Source organism: Coenobita brevimanus, chromosome 57, assembly GCF_032717465.1.
Source record: "Coenobita brevimanus isolate Jiangsu-jjx chromosome 57, ASM3271746v2, whole genome shotgun sequence".
NCBI lineage: Eukaryota > Metazoa > Arthropoda > Malacostraca > Decapoda > Coenobitidae > Coenobita > Coenobita brevimanus.
The window spans coordinates 49929949-49951008 of NC_137010.1; the positions used below are offsets into that span (position 1 = coordinate 49929949).

The 21060-nt window shown below is 43.5% G+C and overlaps 1 protein-coding gene across 1 annotated transcript in view; it reads left to right on the top strand.

Moving 5' to 3' along the window:
• Positions 1-21060, top strand: part of Msh6 (DNA mismatch repair protein Msh6) — a 746240-nt gene that overhangs the window by 398867 nt on the left and 326313 nt on the right. The window contains exon 13 of the mRNA XM_080274091.1: positions 14028-14140. Coding sequence (XP_080130217.1) covers positions 14028-14140 — 113 coding nt within the window. The remainder of the gene's footprint in view (positions 1-14027; positions 14141-21060) is intronic.

Genomic DNA, 21060 nt, shown 5'->3' on the forward strand with positions numbered 1-21060 from the left:
TCACAGCTACATATACATATACTGTGTATATATATATATATATATATATATATAGTACAATCCCAGTTAACCGGGTGGCTTGGGGAATTTACCTTCCCGGTTACAGATTTTTCCCGTATTTCTGATTTTCAAGTCAAATCTATACAAAGGCTATCACAGCAGTAAATACAGTTCAGGTACTCACCAGTCACATTAGGGGTTACACTAAGAGATTCCGCCTGAAAAACTGCCTTGTAAACACACACCATGGTCATAACGCACGTGTGCAATGTCTAGCAACTAGCAGTACTGCAAATTACACCAGTCCATTGTTTACCGAATTACTGTATTCATTATATGTACTGTACTCATAAAAATTGAAAAATAAAATATAGAAATAAAAGCTTGAACATTTATTAGTGAACTGATGATGTGTTAAGACTGCACTGTAGAATTATCACAACACCTGTGCCCCCACGTGAGTTTGTTTACGTTTCCAACTGTTCTTCTTCTTCCCTACCTGACCTCCATCACTCCACCCCTCACCCGCCACTCAGCTGTTTTGCAGAAAATAAAATAAATGATGTACGTATGAAATGCAGGCATATTATTTATTTATTTTTCTTCCAACAAAGTAAACTTTCATTCCTATTAACATTTATATTCAGCCATTAGTGTTTTATAATGTTCGCCTTTTTCAAGTCTGTTGCATATGTCCAGCTTCTGCTTCAAGGTAAGCACGATACGCTTACGTTTAGTTTGCACTTTAGGCATTTTGGAGTGTACAAATTACCGTCTATCAGAGGAACACAATAGCAAGAGACCTTGTTTACTGTCTGGTGGCAAAACGCAGACTGGTGATTTTCGGAAGGTGTGGAGGATGACTGAATTCAAGTAGGGGAAAGAGGGGGAGAGGAGGGGTGGTTAAGAGGATTTGCTAGGAATTTACATCAGCCGGAAATGCCTTCACCTCGCTTTGTCTGACTTCCCCCAGCCTCGTGTGACACAATCAAACGGCGGTTTGGCGGTCCATTCAAATTGGCGCACAGTTATAACTTACTGACATTTTTACCAGCCCTTGAATTTTCCCGTTGTTCTGAGTATTCCGTTTGTCTGGATACCGGATTGCTGGGATTGTACTGTATATATATATATATATATATATATCGTTTCGTTTCGTTTTTAAAGGCTCCAACATGCTTGCATGTGTAGGCCTTGGTCACCTAATGGCGGCTCTCCACGCTGCACGATCCATTGCAGCCTCCCTGTTCAGTCCCTTAACCCTAAGGTCACACTTAATGACCTCGTCCCATGTCGTTCTTGGTCTACCCCTCATAACCCCACCCCCAATATTAACACTTCTCACCTTCCTCACCCAATTATCATCCCCCATCCTCTCCACATGTCCAAACCACCTCAATCTACCTCTCCTTATCACCACACCAATACACTCCAGTCCCATCCTACCTCTCAACTCTTCCATTGTAAACCCAGCCCCTCCAGGCCTTGGACACAGGGACGCACTGCACATCCACCTAATCATTGTCATTTCTGTACGTCTGAGCCGGCGAATATCTTCCTCCTTCACTGCCCAGGTCTTACTGCCGTACAGCATTACACTCCTAACACATGCTGCATACAAAGACCCCTTAGCATGTAGGGAGAGCCCTCTCAATGTCAGGAGAGGCAAGAGCTCCCTGAACTTCTTCCAACCACTTCTCATCCTAGCCACAGAACTAGCTCCAGCCCCACCTCCAGCACACAACATGTCTCCCAAATAACAAAACTCTTCCACACACTCAAGAGATTCACCAGCAAGTTCAATCCTTTCACGTCTGACTATCTCCACCTGCTCAGCCTGGCACGCCATACACATAAAATCAGCATTATCTCGCAGTCTACCTCTGATACCACTACATCTCTTATGCACCCATTTATCACACACACCGCACAAGATGGAATTACTTCCCACGCCCTTGTGGCAAACTGCACATGGCCACTCTCCCTCGTCTTTGACAGTACCGCCACCAACCCTAGATATCATCACTTTTGTTTTATCTGCATTTACCCGTAAACCCTTTTGCCCCATACCATCTCTCCACTTCCTAAACCTTTCCTCCGCCTCCCTTTCATTCTCTGCAATCAACACCAAATCATCAGCATACAACAACTCCCACGGGAGTCCGTTTCTAAAGTCACGTGAAAGGGCTTCAGGTACCATGATAAACAACATGGGACTCAAGACTGACCCCTGATGCACACCAACATTCACGGAAAACTCATCACTCAAATCTCCATTCACTCTCACCTGGGTGTGAGCACGCACATACATGGACATAACCACCCTAACCAGCCACTCCTCCAAGCCAAGCTTTCTCATTGCTCACTTCACCACTTCTCTAGGGACTCTGTCAAAGGCCTTTTCCAAATCAACAAAAACAAAATAAAGATCCCTTCTCCTACCAATATATTTTTCCTGAAGCTGTCGAACAATGATTATGGCATCAGTGGTCCCCCTACCTGGCATGAACCCGAACTGCATCTCATCAATATTCACTCTTTCTCTAACCATACCTTCTAAAACTCTCTCCATTACCTTCATTATCTGATCTAAAAGCTTTATACCTCTATATTTTCCTCTTTCCAGGGCATCACCCTTCCCTTTATACACATTTACAATTACACTCTTCAGCCAATCATCTGGGACAACACACTCATAAATAATCCTATTTATCAGGTCAGTGACTAAACACCCCTATATCGCCTGAGGCCTTCAACATTTCGGCAGTCAACCCAGACACACCTGCTGCCTTCCCCACCCTCATCCTGCCTATTGCCTCACTCACAGTATCAGTATCAATCAAAAGCCAAGGGCCAGACACTGGATCTGCTGGCTCCAAACCATCCCTGTCCCAGCAAACTCCTCATTCAACAACCGGTTATAATGCTCTCTCGATGCATCTTTAATATCCTCACTGTTCACCACTACCCTTCCTTCATTCTTCACACACTGCTCACCTATGATATCCCGATTATCCCTCTTCACCTGACCTGCCACCCTAAATATATTTTTCCTTTCCCCATGATTTAGGTTATCAAGTAATTGTCTCTGTGACTCAGACTTTGCCCTGTATACCTCTCTTCTAGCCCTACACGTGGTAGCCAAATATTCCTCTTTGCTACCACCCTTCTTCCATTCCCGGAAAAGCCTTCTTTTCTCCTTAATTGCAGCTTCTACACCGTCATCCCACCACCAAGTTACTTTATGTCTTGGTGGTCCTCTTGTCCAGCCGCATGTTACATCAGTAACTCTCAAGAAATTGTTCTTTAGGGCTCTGTTCTGTTCATTAACGCCTCTGTCTACAGCTCCCTGTTCAGCCACCACTCTCCTCAACTTGCTATAGAAGGCATCCTTTACTACTTGGTTTTTCAGCTTCCATATTTTCCTCCTAGGTACATAAGCCCTCTTTTTCATCACTTGTTCTTTAAGCACCATATCACAAATCAACAGTTTGTGCTGCTGCACACACTCCTCACTTCCTATAACTTTAACATCCCTCACTAACCTCCTATCGGCCCTCCTAACCAGAAAATAATCTATCTGACTGCTATTTCCCCCAGACTGCTATTTCCCCCAGACTCATATATATATATATATATATATATATATATATATATATATATATATATATATATGTACACTATATGTATGTATGTAGAGCCGTGGCTCAGTGGGTTAGAGCTCTCGGGTCTGACCGAATGGTCGGAGGATCGAATCCACCCAAGGGTCATTGGTAGACATCAGGAAGGGCATCCGGTCATAAAATGCTACACGCTCCAATCCAAAGTCCTCTACCCAGGGTCAACGCCTTAGACCTTAGGTGATACCTGGCTTAGAACCAAATTATTATATATATATACAGTACCCTCGTGTCCAACACGGTAATATTGTCATTCATGGGTCACGTGTTGGACCAAAAACATGTTGGACAAACAACAGAGCTTATGAGGAAAAATCAATTATGTCAGCAGCCTTAGGAAAAGTCACCCTAAATAGTTACCATATACCTATACATATATTGGTACTACTGTAATTATAATAAATGGTACTGTACTATGAATGATAACTAACCTTTTAGGATAATGTTGGTGGGCTTGCTGGGAATGGAAGGTGATATCCAAGGCAGTAGGTAGCCCTACTGGGTCCCTGGAGGATGGCTGCCGGCGTCACTAGCAGATAATGGCTGCTGCTCCTCCTCAACCTCCCTCATAAATCCTTTGAAATTCCTCTCCCCTTTCTTCTGCCTCTTGATGAATTCTAGCTTGGTGGCCTGAGGGAGGTGCCACCACTTCTTGGGGTTCTCTGAAGGCTTCCTAGGCATCGTGAGCAGGGTAAAATGCAGTAGCAAGGGCAGAAAGTGCAGCGAGAAAAAGCAGCATCCAATGCGAATTATGCAGCTGAGTGGTGCTGTGGTGGGAGAAATTTAAACAGAACTTCACGTGAGAGCAGAAGCGTTTTTCATTGGGCTACATCACGATCTCGTCATGATAGCGGGCGGGGGAGGCTACTTTATCGGAAGTTTTGATTGGCTGTCAGCGTCACGGGAACGTCCAGTATGACCGTGTTGGACCGGGGGTGATCGTGCTAGAGGCGAACTCTGCGTATTTCACCCACTTCTCGGAGCTCCGTCAGTGTTATGTTTACGCACCCGTTTTCTATCTATCTATCTAAATCATATTAAATCTTACTAATTTTTTGCTCTCTGTGCTGGACGCGAATCGTGCTGGACAAACGCGTGTTGGACGCGAGGGTACTTTATATATATGTATCATCATCAGCAGCCGTTTGAGTATCCACTGCAGGACTGGCCTATCCTGACCGAAGTTGGGACGATACAGCCAACGTATATCTACCAAGTGGCTTAGGCTGTCTGGTAGAGATTGTATGTAGGGTGAGAAGTGTGTGTAAGTTAATTGTAGTGTTGGAGTGGTTTTGAATATGTGTGTAGTCTATGAACCAAGTGTAATCGGCCCGCGCAAGCCGAATCGGTGCAAGCATACTTTACAGTAAGCGACACTGGTTCAACCACAGCACCCCTTGTGTCCGCCAATGCAGTACACGGCCGGGTGAACACTCCCAAAGTTTATTACCCTGGCGGGTACGAAACGCACACTCTACCACTGTACCACAGAGGCTCCATATATATATATATATATACACAGTAATCACTCTAATATCCGGACGCCCAATAACCGAACATCCCCACTAACCGAACCTTATCATCCTGGGATCAAACATTCCCAAAATGGTCCGAAAATCCAAAAAAATTAAAAAAAAAAAATCGATATTTTGCCGTCCGTAATTTGAACTTGCTGTGCGCGCCACGTGAGAGCATTGTTTTGGTTCGTCATTCCTCTGACGTCCGATAGAGCGCCGCTGCATCCTCCCCACTTCCCGCCTGTCTCTCACCGCGACTGGACCTACGCTCTTCACCATGGCTGCCCACGTGCTCGCTTTTGTGGTGGTGCCGTACTTGCTGCAAGGCCTCCTGCTGCTCTCTGCCCTCCTCTTAGTGTGTGTGATGATGGCCCCGCCTCCTGAGAAAAGGAAGAGAGTGGTGTTGACTCTGGAGAAGAAACGGGAGATATTGGAGAAAGTTGATGCGGGTTGGTCTTCTTCACACGTTCTCCGCGAGTTCAACCTGGCCCGATTGACTTTGTTCGATATCAAGCGTTCCCGAGACAAGCTCATGCAGTACACGGCTGACTTCTCGTCGAGAAGCAAACGCAGCGTGGAGAGGAAGGTTATGTTCCCCCAAGTATGCAGAAATCGACCGATCCACGTTGATTTGGTATCGACAGCAACGTGCAGCTGGTGTGACGGTACGTGGAACGGAGCTGAAGGCTGCTGCTGAGAAGTTTGCAAGGCTTCACGACGCCCTAGACTTCAAGGCATCCGAGGGTTGGCTCTTCGCGTTCAAGTTGCGACATGGCCTTACTAACCGTAAAGCACATGGCGAAGCATTGGACGCTAACGAGGATGGAGTGGACGAGTTTCGGCACAAGGTGAAAGGCTTGATCGACAGGGAGGGCCTCACTCTCGGTCAAGTCTATAACGCTGACGAAACTGGCCTATTCTATCGCTCGCTGCCAACGAACACTCTAGCCAATGAGACGGAGAAGCGTGTACCTGTCCGCAAGCTTTCTAAGGAACGGATATCTGCTTTGTGTTGTGCCAATGCTAACCGCATGCACCGGCTTAAGCCCGTTATTGTTGGCCGTGCAAAGCAGCCTCGGTGCCTTCGTGGGGTGATGGATGTCCTTCCTGTCATATGGTACCATTCTTTGAAAGCATGGTTCACAGCTGTGATTTTCAAAGACTGGTTTCACCGTCACTTCGTCAAGGAGGTCATCCAGTACCAGACGAAGACACTGGGAATTCCTCGCGACCAGGTAAAGGCTCTCCTTCTCCTCGACAATGCACCTGCCCACCCGTGCGACAAGGACTTGGTTGCTGAGAATGGCCGTATTAGGTGCATGTTTCTGCCACTTAATACGACTGCTCTCATTCAACCCATGCACCAAGGAGTGATCGTGGCAACAAAGCACCTGTACCATTGGAAGTTCCTGGACGAGGTGATGGTTGTTCTCGAGGACGAGGACGAGCGCGGGGAAGGACATGACACTCGAGGCAAGCGGACTTTGAAAACCTTCACTGCTACAACATCAAGTCTGCGCTGTACAACTGGGCTAGTGCATGGAAGGAAGTCCCTGTGAAAACTCTTGAAAATGGTTGGTCTCGTCTGCTTCTCGGAACAGATGTGGAGTACGATTTCCTAGGGTTTGACGTGGATGACTTCCATGCACGGCTACGTACGCATGGCGACGATGTTGATGTGGACGATGTTCGTGAGTGGTTGGACGACGACGAGGGCGATCCTGGGTATCGGATGTTGTCTGATATCGAGATCGTGTCTTCGGTTGCTGGTGTCAGTCCCGAACTTGAAGATTCCGACGATGAAGGCGATGATGATGCGGACTCCTCTCAGCAGGACACTACTCCAGCCATCCCCAAGCTGAGCGCACTCCGGGAACATCTAGAGTTCGTCCTAGACTACCTGGAACACCCGGACTGCAACAGGGAGATGGGGCCCTTGGGACTTGTGGAGGAAGTGCGTGCTTTCCGGCAGCGCATCATCAATCGCCAGAATCGTCGGTCCTTGCGTCAGTCAACAATTGACAGTTTTTTCAGGCCCGTGATCCCCGCTGTGCCAAGCCCTGGTTCCACTCCGTTGCCTCCCCAAGACAGGCCCTCATGCTCTGAGCCACAGCCCAGCACATCAGCTACAGTGGAGTCACCGCTCGATGTGAGTTTGCGGCTATCTTCAGAGTCTTCTGTAGTCGGTACGCCATCACCACGACCCACCGATGCACCCCTTGGTCGCCTGCCAGTGATACTCTCGGACTCTGACAGCGAATAAACAGCAAGAACTTCTCCACTAGACCACACGGGAATTTTGAGTGTTGTGCAGTGAAAAAAAACGGTGTGTTGTGTTAAGGTTTTCGAAATGAGAGAAAAGACTCAGTAGAAAAAAAATTTAACGTAACTAACCTTCTTTGTTTTGGCTTTGGAAAATAAAAAAAACTTGGGAAAAGTTAATGTGCAACACTAAAATTTAATGGAACATCATTTGGACTAAAGTGAACACTGTGAAGAGAACGGACTTCTGTGTGTTATTGACTAAGTTCAGTGCAAGACTTCAGGAAGAGTGTACTGCAAGTGCTTCAGGAAATCGTTCTTACTGTCAGAGTCCGAGAGGAGGCGGTTATTCATTGAGGTGGCCAGGGACTTGCTGTAAGTAGCCAGAATGTTTCATATTGTACTTTTTTCCATACTATACTTACCAGAATGTGTCATACTGTACTTTTTTCCATACTATACTTACCTCATGCATGTGCAGTAGGAATGTGTTTTTCAGAGTTAGGTTGGGTTAGAGTCCATAAGTACCAGAATGTTTATTAATGTATGAACATACTTCTAAACCCACATTTTATGTTTCTTTTGCATTTATTTCAGTCATTTATGTGCCTTATTGGTGTGATTTGGGTGTTAAATAGGTGCTATGCATGTCTGGAGGGAGTTGTATAGGTGTTTCTCTGAGTTAGGGTCCATAAGTACAAGTCCATAAGCTGGGGCCCAATATCCGGACGAAACCAATATCCGAACCTACCGATGGCTCTATTGATCCGGATATTGGAGGGGTTACTGTATATATATATATATATATATATATATATATATATATATATATATTTATATATATATATATATATATATATATATATATATATATATATTTATATATACATTCAATATATTTATGTACCGGTAACGTTTTCACGCACCACTAAAGGAGAGCTTTATGCTTCTGGTGCAAAGAGAAATGGAAATAATGGAGCCTCTTCCTTCTGTCGCTGGTTAATGATCCAATTAAGTTCGATCACTTCGTCAGTGCATGTGGTGACATCTGTTGAGGTTCAACCATTCCTTTCTCTACGGTTTGTGTTCACTAAGACCGATCGGAGGAAGACATTGGGTATTGTAATTTGAGATGAATATATACTTGTATCTCAGAAAGTCATTTAAAAATATGTCCAGGATGTTGTAGTACCAATAGGAATTAATGAAAACATCAATGGGTGACACCAGATTTTACTTCAGAAAGTCTACTACAGTGAGTCAGGAGCAAGTTAATTATGGGCTACAAGTACAATTTATAAATAATATGCAGACCCTACACTATTGAATGAACATTGACCTTGATAGTTCCCCATGAAAATGGATTATTATGATATTAATCAGTTAATATTAAGTATATTTATAGAATGACGTGGAATCGTTTTGTGTGCGAATTGTCCTGACAGGGAATTGTCCGTGTTTTGTCGGCAAATTGTCCCGAAACCATAAGGAGGATTGACTTTGGTGAGAGGAAAGCTTAAGTTCCCTACCATTACTTACTAAATGAGGTAATTCTTTACCAGATGGGTGCAGTATTCCACCTATATTAAAACAAACTCACGATCTCAGGTTCAGTAATTTTGGTACATATGCAACACATACAGTTAACTGTTGAATTGTGACTGAAAGAAATGACTGGAAAAAAAACAAGATATACCTATTTTGGGGTACAGGTATTTAAAGAAGTGGGCAGGTCACCTGCAGCAGTGTTTACCAACGATCTCTCTAACTGGTTGTGTTGTTTACCAACCGCTGCTCCTACTGGATGTATCAGTGTTTCCCGTGTCAAAATGTGGGAAAGTTAATGAATTAACCTTACCTAACCAAACCTAATCAAGTCTAACCTCACTTGCGTTTGACAGCAGTTTTCGAGTGAAAACTTAGGAATGTTAGATATGGCCATTTACTGGTTGACGTTGTTGGAATATTTATGCATTCTAAATCCTCATTTATAACTTTCAGAGGTAAGGTTATAAAACTGCCCAGTAGCTGTGGTAAACCAGAAATAATAAGAAATAAAAGAAATAACCTGTGAAAGACTCATTTCAGTAGAAAATATGAAAGGCTGCACCTGTTTGGTAAAGAATTAATCTCAGTGAATCGACGAGTCGTATGACAACATAGAGGCAGCTGCTTCTGTTGTCTCCACACTGGACTTCGAGAGATTCCTGAGGGAGGCTGATGAGGAGGAGGTGGCACAGAGACGGCAGCATACTCACCTCGTGCTGATAGGCCGTAGTCCGCCACAAGCGTCAGGACCTCTCCTCCTTCCCCCTGTCCATTCAAGCAATGTCGGCAGTCAGAGTCAGGTAAGACTCTTACAGTATTGTTCATTCCCATTGAATATGCTTTACTAATTTCTTTTCCAGGTTGTCAACATTTGCTGGCGACCTGTTTGATGTAGGTTTGTGGGTAAGGGGGGCCACTTTTACGAGATTACAGGCCCAGAAGTAATTTTCCCCATGAGAGTACTGCAGTTGTTCTTGACTTGCCAAATTCTCAAATCATGGCACGTGCTCAGTACCATAAGGCCACAGTTTAGGAAAATCCTTCGTATATGAGGGTGTTGCCTCAGGTGACAAGCTGAAGAGTGTGACCGTAAATGTGTTGAAGGGAAAGGGTGATGCCTTGAAAGTGAAAATTATAGAAGCATAAAACTTTCCTACCAGATAAAGAAGATAATGGAGAGTCATAGAAGATAAGGGGAAGAGTGAATACAGGTATACCCTGGTTTAACGATGCAATTGGTTAAGTATAAACCCGTTGCTAGGCGGGGTATCCTATATCAGGGCAGATTTAATACGTAAAGTATAGGGATTCGTTTTTGAGCCTTGGGTTTCCCTCCCCCCCACCCAACCAAGTCCTAAACCCACCTAAATGAGGCCAAAAACAAGCTTCTATCATCTAAACTCCTAAATATTCTTAAAACAAGCTAAACTAAGCCTAAAAGCAGTGTATAACTCGCCTAAACCCAAAAATAAAATCTGAAAATCGTCAAATAAATGTCTGGGAAAAATCAAGCTTAGTAAACTGTACCCTAAAATAACAATAATCACCCCACCTATGTCTAAAACACATTAATGTAAGTCAAAAAACAGTTTATAAATCAACCTCAACACAAAATTTAAGTAAAAAATATCATCAAAATTGGTAAAAACAAATTATAAACCTATTGTCAAACTGGGGTTTGACTTTCGGTAGGCGAGGTATGGTGGTGTTTCTACCGCCATCACTAAGCCAGGGTATCACATCTAGGGGTGTAGGATATCAGGGTATACCTGTATTGATGAGATGCAGTTTGGGTGTATGCCGGGCAAAAGGACCACAGATGCCATATTCATTGCTCTACAGGTTCAGAAAAATCAACAGGAAAGAAAAGGGAGGTGTACCTTGTTTTTTTTTATCTGGAGAAGGCCATTGACTGTCTCTAGGTAGGTAGTGAAGTGGGCAGTGAGAAAGCTTGGGATCGAGGAGGTGGCTGGTTAGATTGGTTATGGTTATGAGTGGGGGTGCTCACGCCCAGGTAAGAGTGAGTTGGATGTAAGTGATGAGTTTTCTGTAAATGTTGGCTTTTTTTTTTTTACATGTCCGACTCTGGTCAAAGGCTTCAGGGCCTATTTCTCGGGGGCAGTGACCTATTCCGAGGCCCAATAGTCCTCCTACACCTCCACATGTCACCACTTCGGCGCTAACACCCACCATTCATATTGAATACATGCTAGGGCTGTCTTGTACAGGATTGGTGTATTGGTATTAGCAGGGGTATTTTTACGACATGTCGACGGGTCATCTGGTAGATCGGGAAAGTCTGCTTTTAAGAAATTCAAATCCTTAAACTGTTCCCTGCCCCAGCCGGGATTCAATCCTGGGTCCGTTAGGACTGCAGGCCACCTCTCTACCGATTCAGCCACCGCCTCCCCTGCATCAGGTCAGTCTTGAACCCCTTATAATTTTTCTTAGTGCCTGAAGCTCTGTCCCACATTATCAGAAATGAATTCCCATGGGAAATGTATGATGATGACTTGGTGTTGACTGCACAGAATGAAAGGGAGACAGAAGAAAGACTTAGGAAATGGAGAGAGATGAAGTGGGGCCCAGTGGTTTGAGAGGAAATGCAGATAAAACAAAAGTGATGAATTCAAGGGCTTGTGGTGGTACTATCAGAGCTGATAGACTGTGGCCATCTGCAAATTGCCACAAGAGTATTGGAAGTAACTTCATGTTGTGCAGTACAGTATTTGTGATAAGTGGGTGCATACAGGGGATTCATTGGTATTTGAGGTAGGCTGCAAAGTAAGTGCTGATTTCATATGTGTGGTGTGGCATGGAGAACACATGGGGATTGAGGGTTTATCTTGCAGGAGTGTCTCTTTTGAGTGTGTAGAGGAGTTTTGTTATTTGGGGGACATCTTATGTGCTGGAGGTGGGGCTGGAGCTAGCTCTGTGCCCAGGGTAAAGAGTGGTCGGAGGAAGTTCATGGAGCTGTTTCCTTGTCTAACTCTGAGGGGCTCTTATTCCGTGCTGAGGGACCTTTGTTTGCAGCATGTGTTAGGAGTGTGATGTTGTATGGTAGTGAGACCTGGATACTAGAGGAAGAGAATATTTGTAGGCTTCAGTGTACAGAACTGACAATGAATAGATGTATGTGTAGTGCATCCTTGAGGCCTTTGGGGGCTAGGAATGTGATTGAAGAGTTGAGAGGAAGGGTGGGACTTGAATGTGTTAGTGTTGTGATGGAGAGGGGTAAATTGAGATGGTTTGGGCATGTTGAGAGAATGGGAGATGACAATCAGGTGTGGAAGGTAAGAGGTGTGAATGTTGAGGGTAGGTGTGCAAGAGGTAGACTGAAAAAACCTGGGACAGGGTTATCGTGATTTCAGGGATAAGAGACTGAATAGGGAGGCTGCAAGAGATCAAGCAGCAAGGGTAGCCTTAAGTAGAGGACCAAGGTCGACACATGCAAGCATGTTGGAGCCTTTATAAACTATATGATAAACAATACAAGCAATATTCTAGGGTGCCTATAACTGAACATGCATTTTGTGTGGAGGAGGTGGGTCTGTGGTGGAATACATATCAAGGAAATGCATTTTTAATAATTGAAATCACATTAACATAACAAGATGTTCCGTAACAACTATAAAATTAATACACTGTGTAAAGGTGGCCATGGAATATCAATACTGACTGGTTTTGTGTATCCACTGCTAAATACTGTACTTCAGGAATACAACCTTTGTCAATAATGACAGTGACCTGTATAGGGTGTTATAGGGGTGTTATCCCCAGTAGAGAGGATGGAGGGGTGGGGTAGCACAATCATCCCTTGTATATTGTGCACTTTGTTATCATGGGTTTTATTATTGCGACAAGATTAAAATTTGCATTCACACTTATAGTGCTTTTTGGGGACCAGAATTTTTTATCACACATCAGAGCTTGGCTGAGCCTGAGACTTCGCCAACCAATATGCACAAACACCTACTCATACATGCTTCGTGCACATTGGCCCAGTATATCAGTCCATGACATCTCACAAGTGAGCTGTTTTCATTGGCTGGAGCCTTTTAATCATCAATGCTTGTTTTTCATAGGCCTGAATTGTCACATCAGTAGTTGAAGATGGGTTTCACAAAGCTTTCCCCACACCCTGAAGTCGTGAACAGTGTGGTTTGTGCTCTTAGGCCAGTTTTTTGTGCACTTGGTTATTACCTGTGTCAGCGATGGCTGTGACTCTCCAGCAGCCTAGCCCACCAGCACCACCAGGTCCTGCAGTTGGGCCATTGAGGGAAAGAAAAGAGGAAGACACTTGACATGTGCCAGAAAGTTGTGCCCATTTCACCACTTTAAATTAAACTAACCATGCCTGTGTACATTGCTGGTACCTACTGTAACATTGTGTATGCATTTTCTGAGCCAAACTTGTTGTAAAAAGGAAAATTGGAGTTGGATCTTGGGTAGCTGGGCCCAGTGAGGGTAAATCTCATTCGTTCTGGGTCGTTGTTATGTTGAACTTTTGCCATCACGTGTCATGTGCAGTACCAGTTATGGACAATAACCAGAGGGTGAGTGTACTGCATTATTTGTCAGATTACATTATCTGACAGGGTCTTGGCTGAATTTTGATGTATAAACAGGAAATTCCTGTACATATTTCTTAGCATGAAAAATTCTTTATTTTATCTAGTGACAAAGTGAAGAAAGAAAAGCATTTTTATTCCTTTTTCTACTCATTTTTTATTGAATGTCTGGCAGTACAGAGTGACTGAAAGAATTTGAATTGTTACCTTATCTTCTTCGGGTGACTGTTCTTTGGAGAGCAGGTATCAAATTAACATGGCTGACACATGCAAACATGTACAGTACTGTGCCTTAAACAAATGAACTACTGTACAGATTCATTATATTTTGAATCTCTGAAAATTAGGCTGCTTTAGTACTGTACATTACTTTGACATCTGTCTTTGTGCTCAGCTGTGCTTGTTTCTAATATCCTTGCATTGCATGAATAAAAATATTTTTGTTATAGGTGCTTGATGGAACAACACTACGCAACCTTGAAGTATTTGAAAATAGCATCGGAGGTACTGAGGGCACATTAATGGACCGCTTAGACCACTGTTCCACCCCTTTTGGCAAAAGGTAAGTATGTTTTCTACTGTTTTTTGCAGCTTGATATAGTAATAAAGTAACTTTGATGTGGAATTTAAGAACCAGTCTATGTAGGTCATTATGCAATGTAATCATCATCCTTCAAGGTGTATTAGTATAATTTTTACCCTCCACCTGGGAATGTCAGAGGAGGGTATTGTTATCACTGGTGTCTGTCCGTAGAGTTGGGCGGCTGCCTGAGCATAGAGATTTCGTTTCTGGAGCAAATCTCAGAAAGTATTAGCTATAGAGTCACGAAATTTCAGATAATTATGTGTGTTATAGTGAACTGGTGCCTTTTGATAGGTAGAATGCTGTGTCTTAAGCAGTTCTTTTGAAAATAATGAAAAAGCAAAAAGGCATAGATTTTGTTTCCAGAGCAAAACTCAGAAAGAATTAGTCCCTCTGGTATGCAATTCTCCAGTCTTGACTACCCCCCAGGATGCAAAAACAGGCCTGTTTTTTACTTTCTCTAAAGTTAAAAGTTTTATGCCAGATTTATAGAGCTTGAATTTACACTCCTGAAAATGCAAACCCCACCCTCCTAGACCCAATAGTTACCGAGCTATGGCCTGTCAAAGTTGATGATAGTTACCCGTCGCGGCCCGGGCTAGAAAGAAATATACGCCGGGAGGGGGGATTAAGGCCAGGAGAGGGTTTACGGGGATGGAGGGATGGGAGGAGCCCACCACCAGACACAAAGGAAGGGCCCCAGTGGAGTACTGTACAGGGACATGGAGGGAGAGTAGGGGGAAAATACCTTCCCCTCAGATGATGGGGGGGTGGAAATGGGGGGGATCCACATCGGACGGGTGGAGAATGCATGAGGAGGGTGTGGGAGGGGTGGTGGTGGTGATAAGAATGGAGGGAGGTAGGGCAGTCACAACGTAGTGGGGTAGAGGGACATGGCAAGAGGGAGGTGGGGGGTACACCCCCCACTGCCTGGGTTTGGGCCTGGATCCTCCCTCCTGCATGTCCAACACTTAGTTTTAATTGGTCAGAACACATCTATGTCACAGCCGAGGTGGAGAAAGCTGCCGTGAGTTCTTTTGTGGAATTTGCACGATCGACGTTCCTCATCCTTTTAAAAAATTGTAAAAAAAAACGTTGATTGACGAGCATAGTACTTTAGGGGTTAACTACAGAGCCATGAAATTTTTGCATAGTTATGTGCCTTATAGTGAATGATGTCTTTTCTTAAAGAATTTTCTATCGGCTCATTTCTTTAGAGTTTGTGTTCAGCATAATTATTCAGATCCATTCCCACAATATGAAGGTGTTCCCCAAGGCAGTGTTCTTAGCACTACTCTTTTTTTATTGGCAATTAATGGGATTGTTTCCTGTCTCCCAGTTGGTGTTCGCTCTTCTTTATATGTTGATGATTTTGCAATATATGCATCGGATTCTGATATCTCTGCCCTTGGTGATCTTATTCAACGTGCGGTTTCTGCTGCCTCAGAGTGAGCTACTTTACATGGCTTTTAGTTTTCTCCTCTTAGGTCTCATGCTATTACTTTTACTCATTCTCACCTTATTTCTCAACCACCTCTTTTCTTCTATGGCTTTCCTCTCCCATGCAAAACTTCTGTTTCCTTTTTTGGCCTTCGTTTTGACTCTTGTCTTACTTGGAAGGATCATATTGCCTTCTTGAAAATCTCAGCCTTGCAATGTCCCCATCTCTTACAAACTTTGTCTCATGCATTGTGGGGTGCTGATTGGACTGCTCTCCTTCGTCTCCATATTGTTCACGTTCTTTCCAAACTTGACCATGCTTGCCAAGTTTATTCTTCCGCTTCAGGCACCATCCTCCAACAACTTGATTCTGTGCATCATCATGGTTTGCATCTGGCTCTTGGCACCTTGAAGTCCTCCCCAGTTGAGAGTCTGTATGCTGAATCAGGAGTTCCATCACTCTTCTGCCGTCGTGCTCTACTTTCTCTTCGTACCTATGCTAAGTTGCACTGTTTTCCTAGTAACCCTTTTCTGCTTCCTCCCAGTCCTGACTTAGACACGTTTTCTACTCCTAGGACCAAGCCACCTTTTGCAGTTCGAGGTCATACTCTCCTCTCACACTTCTCCCTTACTGTTAGCAATGTTTTCTCTTTCTGTACATGTCTTTTTCCTGTGTGGCTACTTCCACGATCCCATGTTTGCCCTTCCATTTTCCCTTATTCCAAGTCCAATTCTCCTTCCTTCGTTCTCTGTTCCCAGTTTTCTGACCATCTCTCCCGCCATTCCTCAGCAGTACCCATATACACAGATGGTTCAAAAACCCGTGCAGGTGTTGGATTCATGATTCTCTTTCCTAACACCTTTTACCATTTTAGCCTTCCTACTTATGCAAGTGTTCTAACAGTGGAGTTATATGCCCTCTTGTTTGTGTTGGGGTATATTTTTTCATGCCTCCTCTCCCTCATTTGTGATATTCTCTGATTCATATAGTGCTCTGTCCCTTCTTCAGTCACCTTCTACTTCTCACCCACTAGTCCTTCGTATCTTGGAATGGTTGTTCCGCATCTCTTCTCATTGTAAAACAGTCCAGTTCTGTTGGGTCCCAGGACATATGGGCATCGCTGGCAATAAACGTGCTGGTCAGTTGGCTCGCATGGCTGTTGTCAGAGATGTCTCTCCTTCCATCCTCATTCCAGTCTCTGACTTTCTTCCTGCCCTATCTTCCTTCCTTGAACACCATTGGCAGTCTTGTTGGGACTTTATCACTAATAATAAACACTGTGCTGTTAAACCTGTAAAGGATGGCAGTGTCTTTGAGTTAGATAGATTTGTTGATCCTGACATTTGTTAGATAGATTTGTTGGTCCTGACAGTAGATAGGTTTGTTGACATTAGACAGATTTGTTGGTCCTGACATTTGTTAGATTTATTCGTTAGAAGATTTGTTGACGTTCTGTATGTCCATCTATAGCTAGTCACTATAATCCTGTTAGGGGCGGCAGTGTGACTTTGAGTTAGTTGCTTTACAGCGAGGGACACTAACCCTCAGCCAACCTACTTGTTGACTTGCACAGAACATGTATGGGATGGTTATATGGTTCTCACTCAGTGTTTTAAATGGTTTCCTGGCTTACAGAAAACCAGTAGGTTTGTCATTGAGATTCCAATATTACCTTCATTGCTACTAATACAGTAATCCCTCTACTATCCAATGTAATAGAGCCAAAGGCATGTCCGTAAAGTGGTCGCATCTGGATGGTGGGCCCCTGCCTGCTAGACTGGTACTTATGACCCTAACCCAGCCTAACTCTGAAAGCCACCTAAATAACTCCCTTAAATAACTCCCTACCAGACATGCATAGCACTTATTTAAAACTATTTAAAACTGTGTTCACACCAATGATGGACATAAAGCATGAAATAAATGAAAAGTAACCAGAGAATGAGGAATCAGAAGTATGGAAAATACTTAGCAGTGTACAGGCTACTGATAATACGTCTGTGGCCACCTCCTCTAAGGCTCTGGTAGTTGTGAAAATGCTCTTGAAGCACGTACAGTAATGCAGTGTTGTCTATCTATCTATCTATCTATATACCTAGGCTGCTTCCCCCAAGGAATGGGAGGTAGCCGAGACAGGACGACTCACTCTCCATTTACTCATCCATTCAAACACATTCATTCGCATCTTAGCCCCAAAGGGGAGAACGGACAGATCCTCACCGCATCACACCGCACAAGGGTCAACTGCGCAATGCAATCAGTGACATCCGCAGCAGGGCCCGACAGCAGAACTGGTTTACCCCTGCCACATCATAACAGACCCATCCCCTTACCCGCACCTGACCTGACTAGCTGATCAGACCAAATGCGGGAGAATATCCCCTCAGGGCTGCGTCATCACTTATTCATTCACAATTTCTCTCCATTTATTTCTGTCACGCACAGCCACTCTTCCTTGCTCAACAGACATCCCTCTCGCATCCAGCGCTCTCTTCACACTGTTCATCCATCCTATTCGTGGTCTTCCTCTCAGCCTTACACCTCTCACATCAGATCTAGTTATCTTTTTCACCAATCGTTCAGTGTGTTGTGCTACACTTAATTCTGTGCACTGTGAGTTATAATTGTTTAACACTGCATATTCTGTTCTGTTGCACCACGCCAGTTTCAACCGCCACTTTGCACTCCACACTTAATTCTTTGCACTCTAAATTTTAATTTCTTAACACTGCACAACACTGTAAATTCCCATGTGGCCTAATGGCGAGGTATTGCAGTTTATTCACTGTATATTCACAAAAACGAGCGCGTGTGGCATCCATTGTGATAAGCATCTGCACTCAATCCTCGTAAATCGCATGTTCATAAATCACCGATTCGTAAATCATGGCTAAGTGGCCGTCAGACTTCCGCCAACCTTAAATCACTGTTAAGTCACGAAAATCGCAGACCTAGGCACCCAAATGAGCCTTTTCCGAGGAGAACCGTAAACCGCGGCATTCAAACTGAAAATTGCGACCTAACAACCAATCACTGCGCGTCCCTGGTGGCAAGTGTGCATACTAATGCCGCCACTTTTTGTTGTTCTTGTCCCGCCAGTCCACACACTACAGACCGTTGCCATGGAGTACGAGAGCTACCTGCCTTCTTTGTGCAACTTCCCCCCGCCTCTTACCTACCATGGCCCCTCCCGACCCCCCCATGAACCGGTCTAAGCAGTATGGCGTCAAGAAGCTGCCACCATTGTCATACAGTCAACGTTTGGGGCTCATTCATCGTGTTGAGAAGGGAGAGAAGTTTTCAAAGCTGGCGAAAGAGTGTAGAAAGAACGAGTGCTGAGGGGTTCTAAGTTCTTCCCAACATCACCCCACTCCATTCACTTAAGCAATTTCGTCATACGATTAAGGTGAGATCCCTTAACATTGCTTATTTCTATTTAATACATGCACTGATTACAGTGAGTCCTTGAAATACAAAAACCCGAAGTACGAATTTTCAGTGGTACGAAATCGATTAATATAGGACAAATTCCAAAGTACGAAAATATCTGTCTCAATGATACAAAAATCGATACTCAGTATGAAAGGAAATACAGAGATACCCTGATTATCCAGACTATATGATGTGAAGAAGTGCCTGAATAGTCTGAAATCACGATTAATCTGGTGGAAACAAAACACAAGTACTGTTAGATTGATTTATTTACTAGTAAATGTACAACGAAAGACACGACTATCTTCCCAGTTCAGTCTGAAGAAAATTTACACCAGGCGAAAAACAATGAAAACCCTGTTTCTACTAGTGCGTGTTTCAAATGGTTCCATTTTTCCACGCTGTATTCGTCAGACTTTGGGAAGATACTCATGTCTTTCATTGTACACTTGAAGCAGCAGAAAGACCTTACCAATTCAATTCATAATCCTCCAACTTGTTTCTGTAATTTTCTGACAACTTTCAGTTTGGCAGATTACTTTTACTTGCCGAAAAATTTCCTCCCCGTTATTATTGTCACTTTCCCCTACGATCGTTTCCAGCGCAGTGGAAGAAACTCAACGTGCTCAAAGGTGGATATCATTTCCCAATTTCCCAACTGGAGGTTAGGTTAGGTTTAAATTATTAGGTACAGATAAGCTCGGTTAGGCCAGGTTTAGTTAAACACTTAGGGAAGAACAATCCTTTCCGCCATTATGTTAACGAAATAAACAAGAGTTGTCACACCAGAACAGCTAAAAATGACCGGGAAACAGATTTAATAAGAAACGTTTACTGTATTTACCAACCCAGAAATAATCTGAAAAATATAACAGACTATCAGGAAGAACTGATTTGTTAAGGTGCTTTTACTGCTTAAAGTAAAACGTATGTTTAGCCCCCTCAATGGCTGTGGGTTCAGATATTTGCTTGCTCCCGTGGTCGGCCATGGGACCATTTTTTCAAAGTTCTAAAATCAATTTCTTTTTCTTACATATGTGAAAAGACTCGTCTGGCACACCTGGCTTTTTTTTTTTTTTCTTTTCTTTTTTTTTCCTTTTTTTTTTTTTTTCTTTTTTTTTCCTTTTCTTTTTTTCCCCCTTAACCCATCCTGTGATTTGCTACGATTCATGTAAGAATTAATAAAATTAGGATGCATGTTACATCAGCATGTGAACATCGGCGAAAACATCTGGGACGAAGTGAACTGTGAACGCCAGACTGCTTGAGGTGGTAGAGTAGGGTCATGTAAACACACCAGTGACCCTCGTTCCCTTCCCATAATTGCTCGCAGTTTTTTATAGCTCATCCTAACTCAATGTCACTGACACCAGTACAGTAAGACATTGTTCAGAGCCAGCAGCTATGAAAGCGATAATGGAATACATTATTGTTTGTATCAGTCCTCTCTCTTTCACACATACACATAAGAACGAACAAAAGAATGAGCAGTAAATGTACACTAACCCTAAGGAGCAGAAATAACTGTGCTCAGTCGGTCTGAAATATATTGGGAAGAGTGATACCGAACAAAGAATGTGGACCTGAATGCTAACCTACGAGAACATGTGGGACGAAAGAGTAAATTTTCTCTGATTAGCAAAAATTTTTGTTCCATATCGTCTCTTAAAATTGTAAAATCCATAATCTTTCATGTAAGCATACAGCCTAAAGACTGTACCAATTCAGATCATATTCCTCTAGTTTGTCTTCTATATTTTTCTGACTATTTTGAGGGTGGTAAATTTTGTTCTCTTGCTGAAAGAAACTTACTCAAAATTTGGGCGCATGTAACATAAGCATGTAAACATCGGCGAATACATCTGGCGTGAAGAGAACGCCTGACTGATGGGATGGTAGAGTAGGGCCTTGTACACACACCAGTGACCTTCATTCCCTTCCCGTAATTGTTCGCAGTTTTTTATAATGCCGTAACTCAACGTCATTGAGACCGAAACAGTAAAGTGTTGTTCAAGGCCGGCAGCTA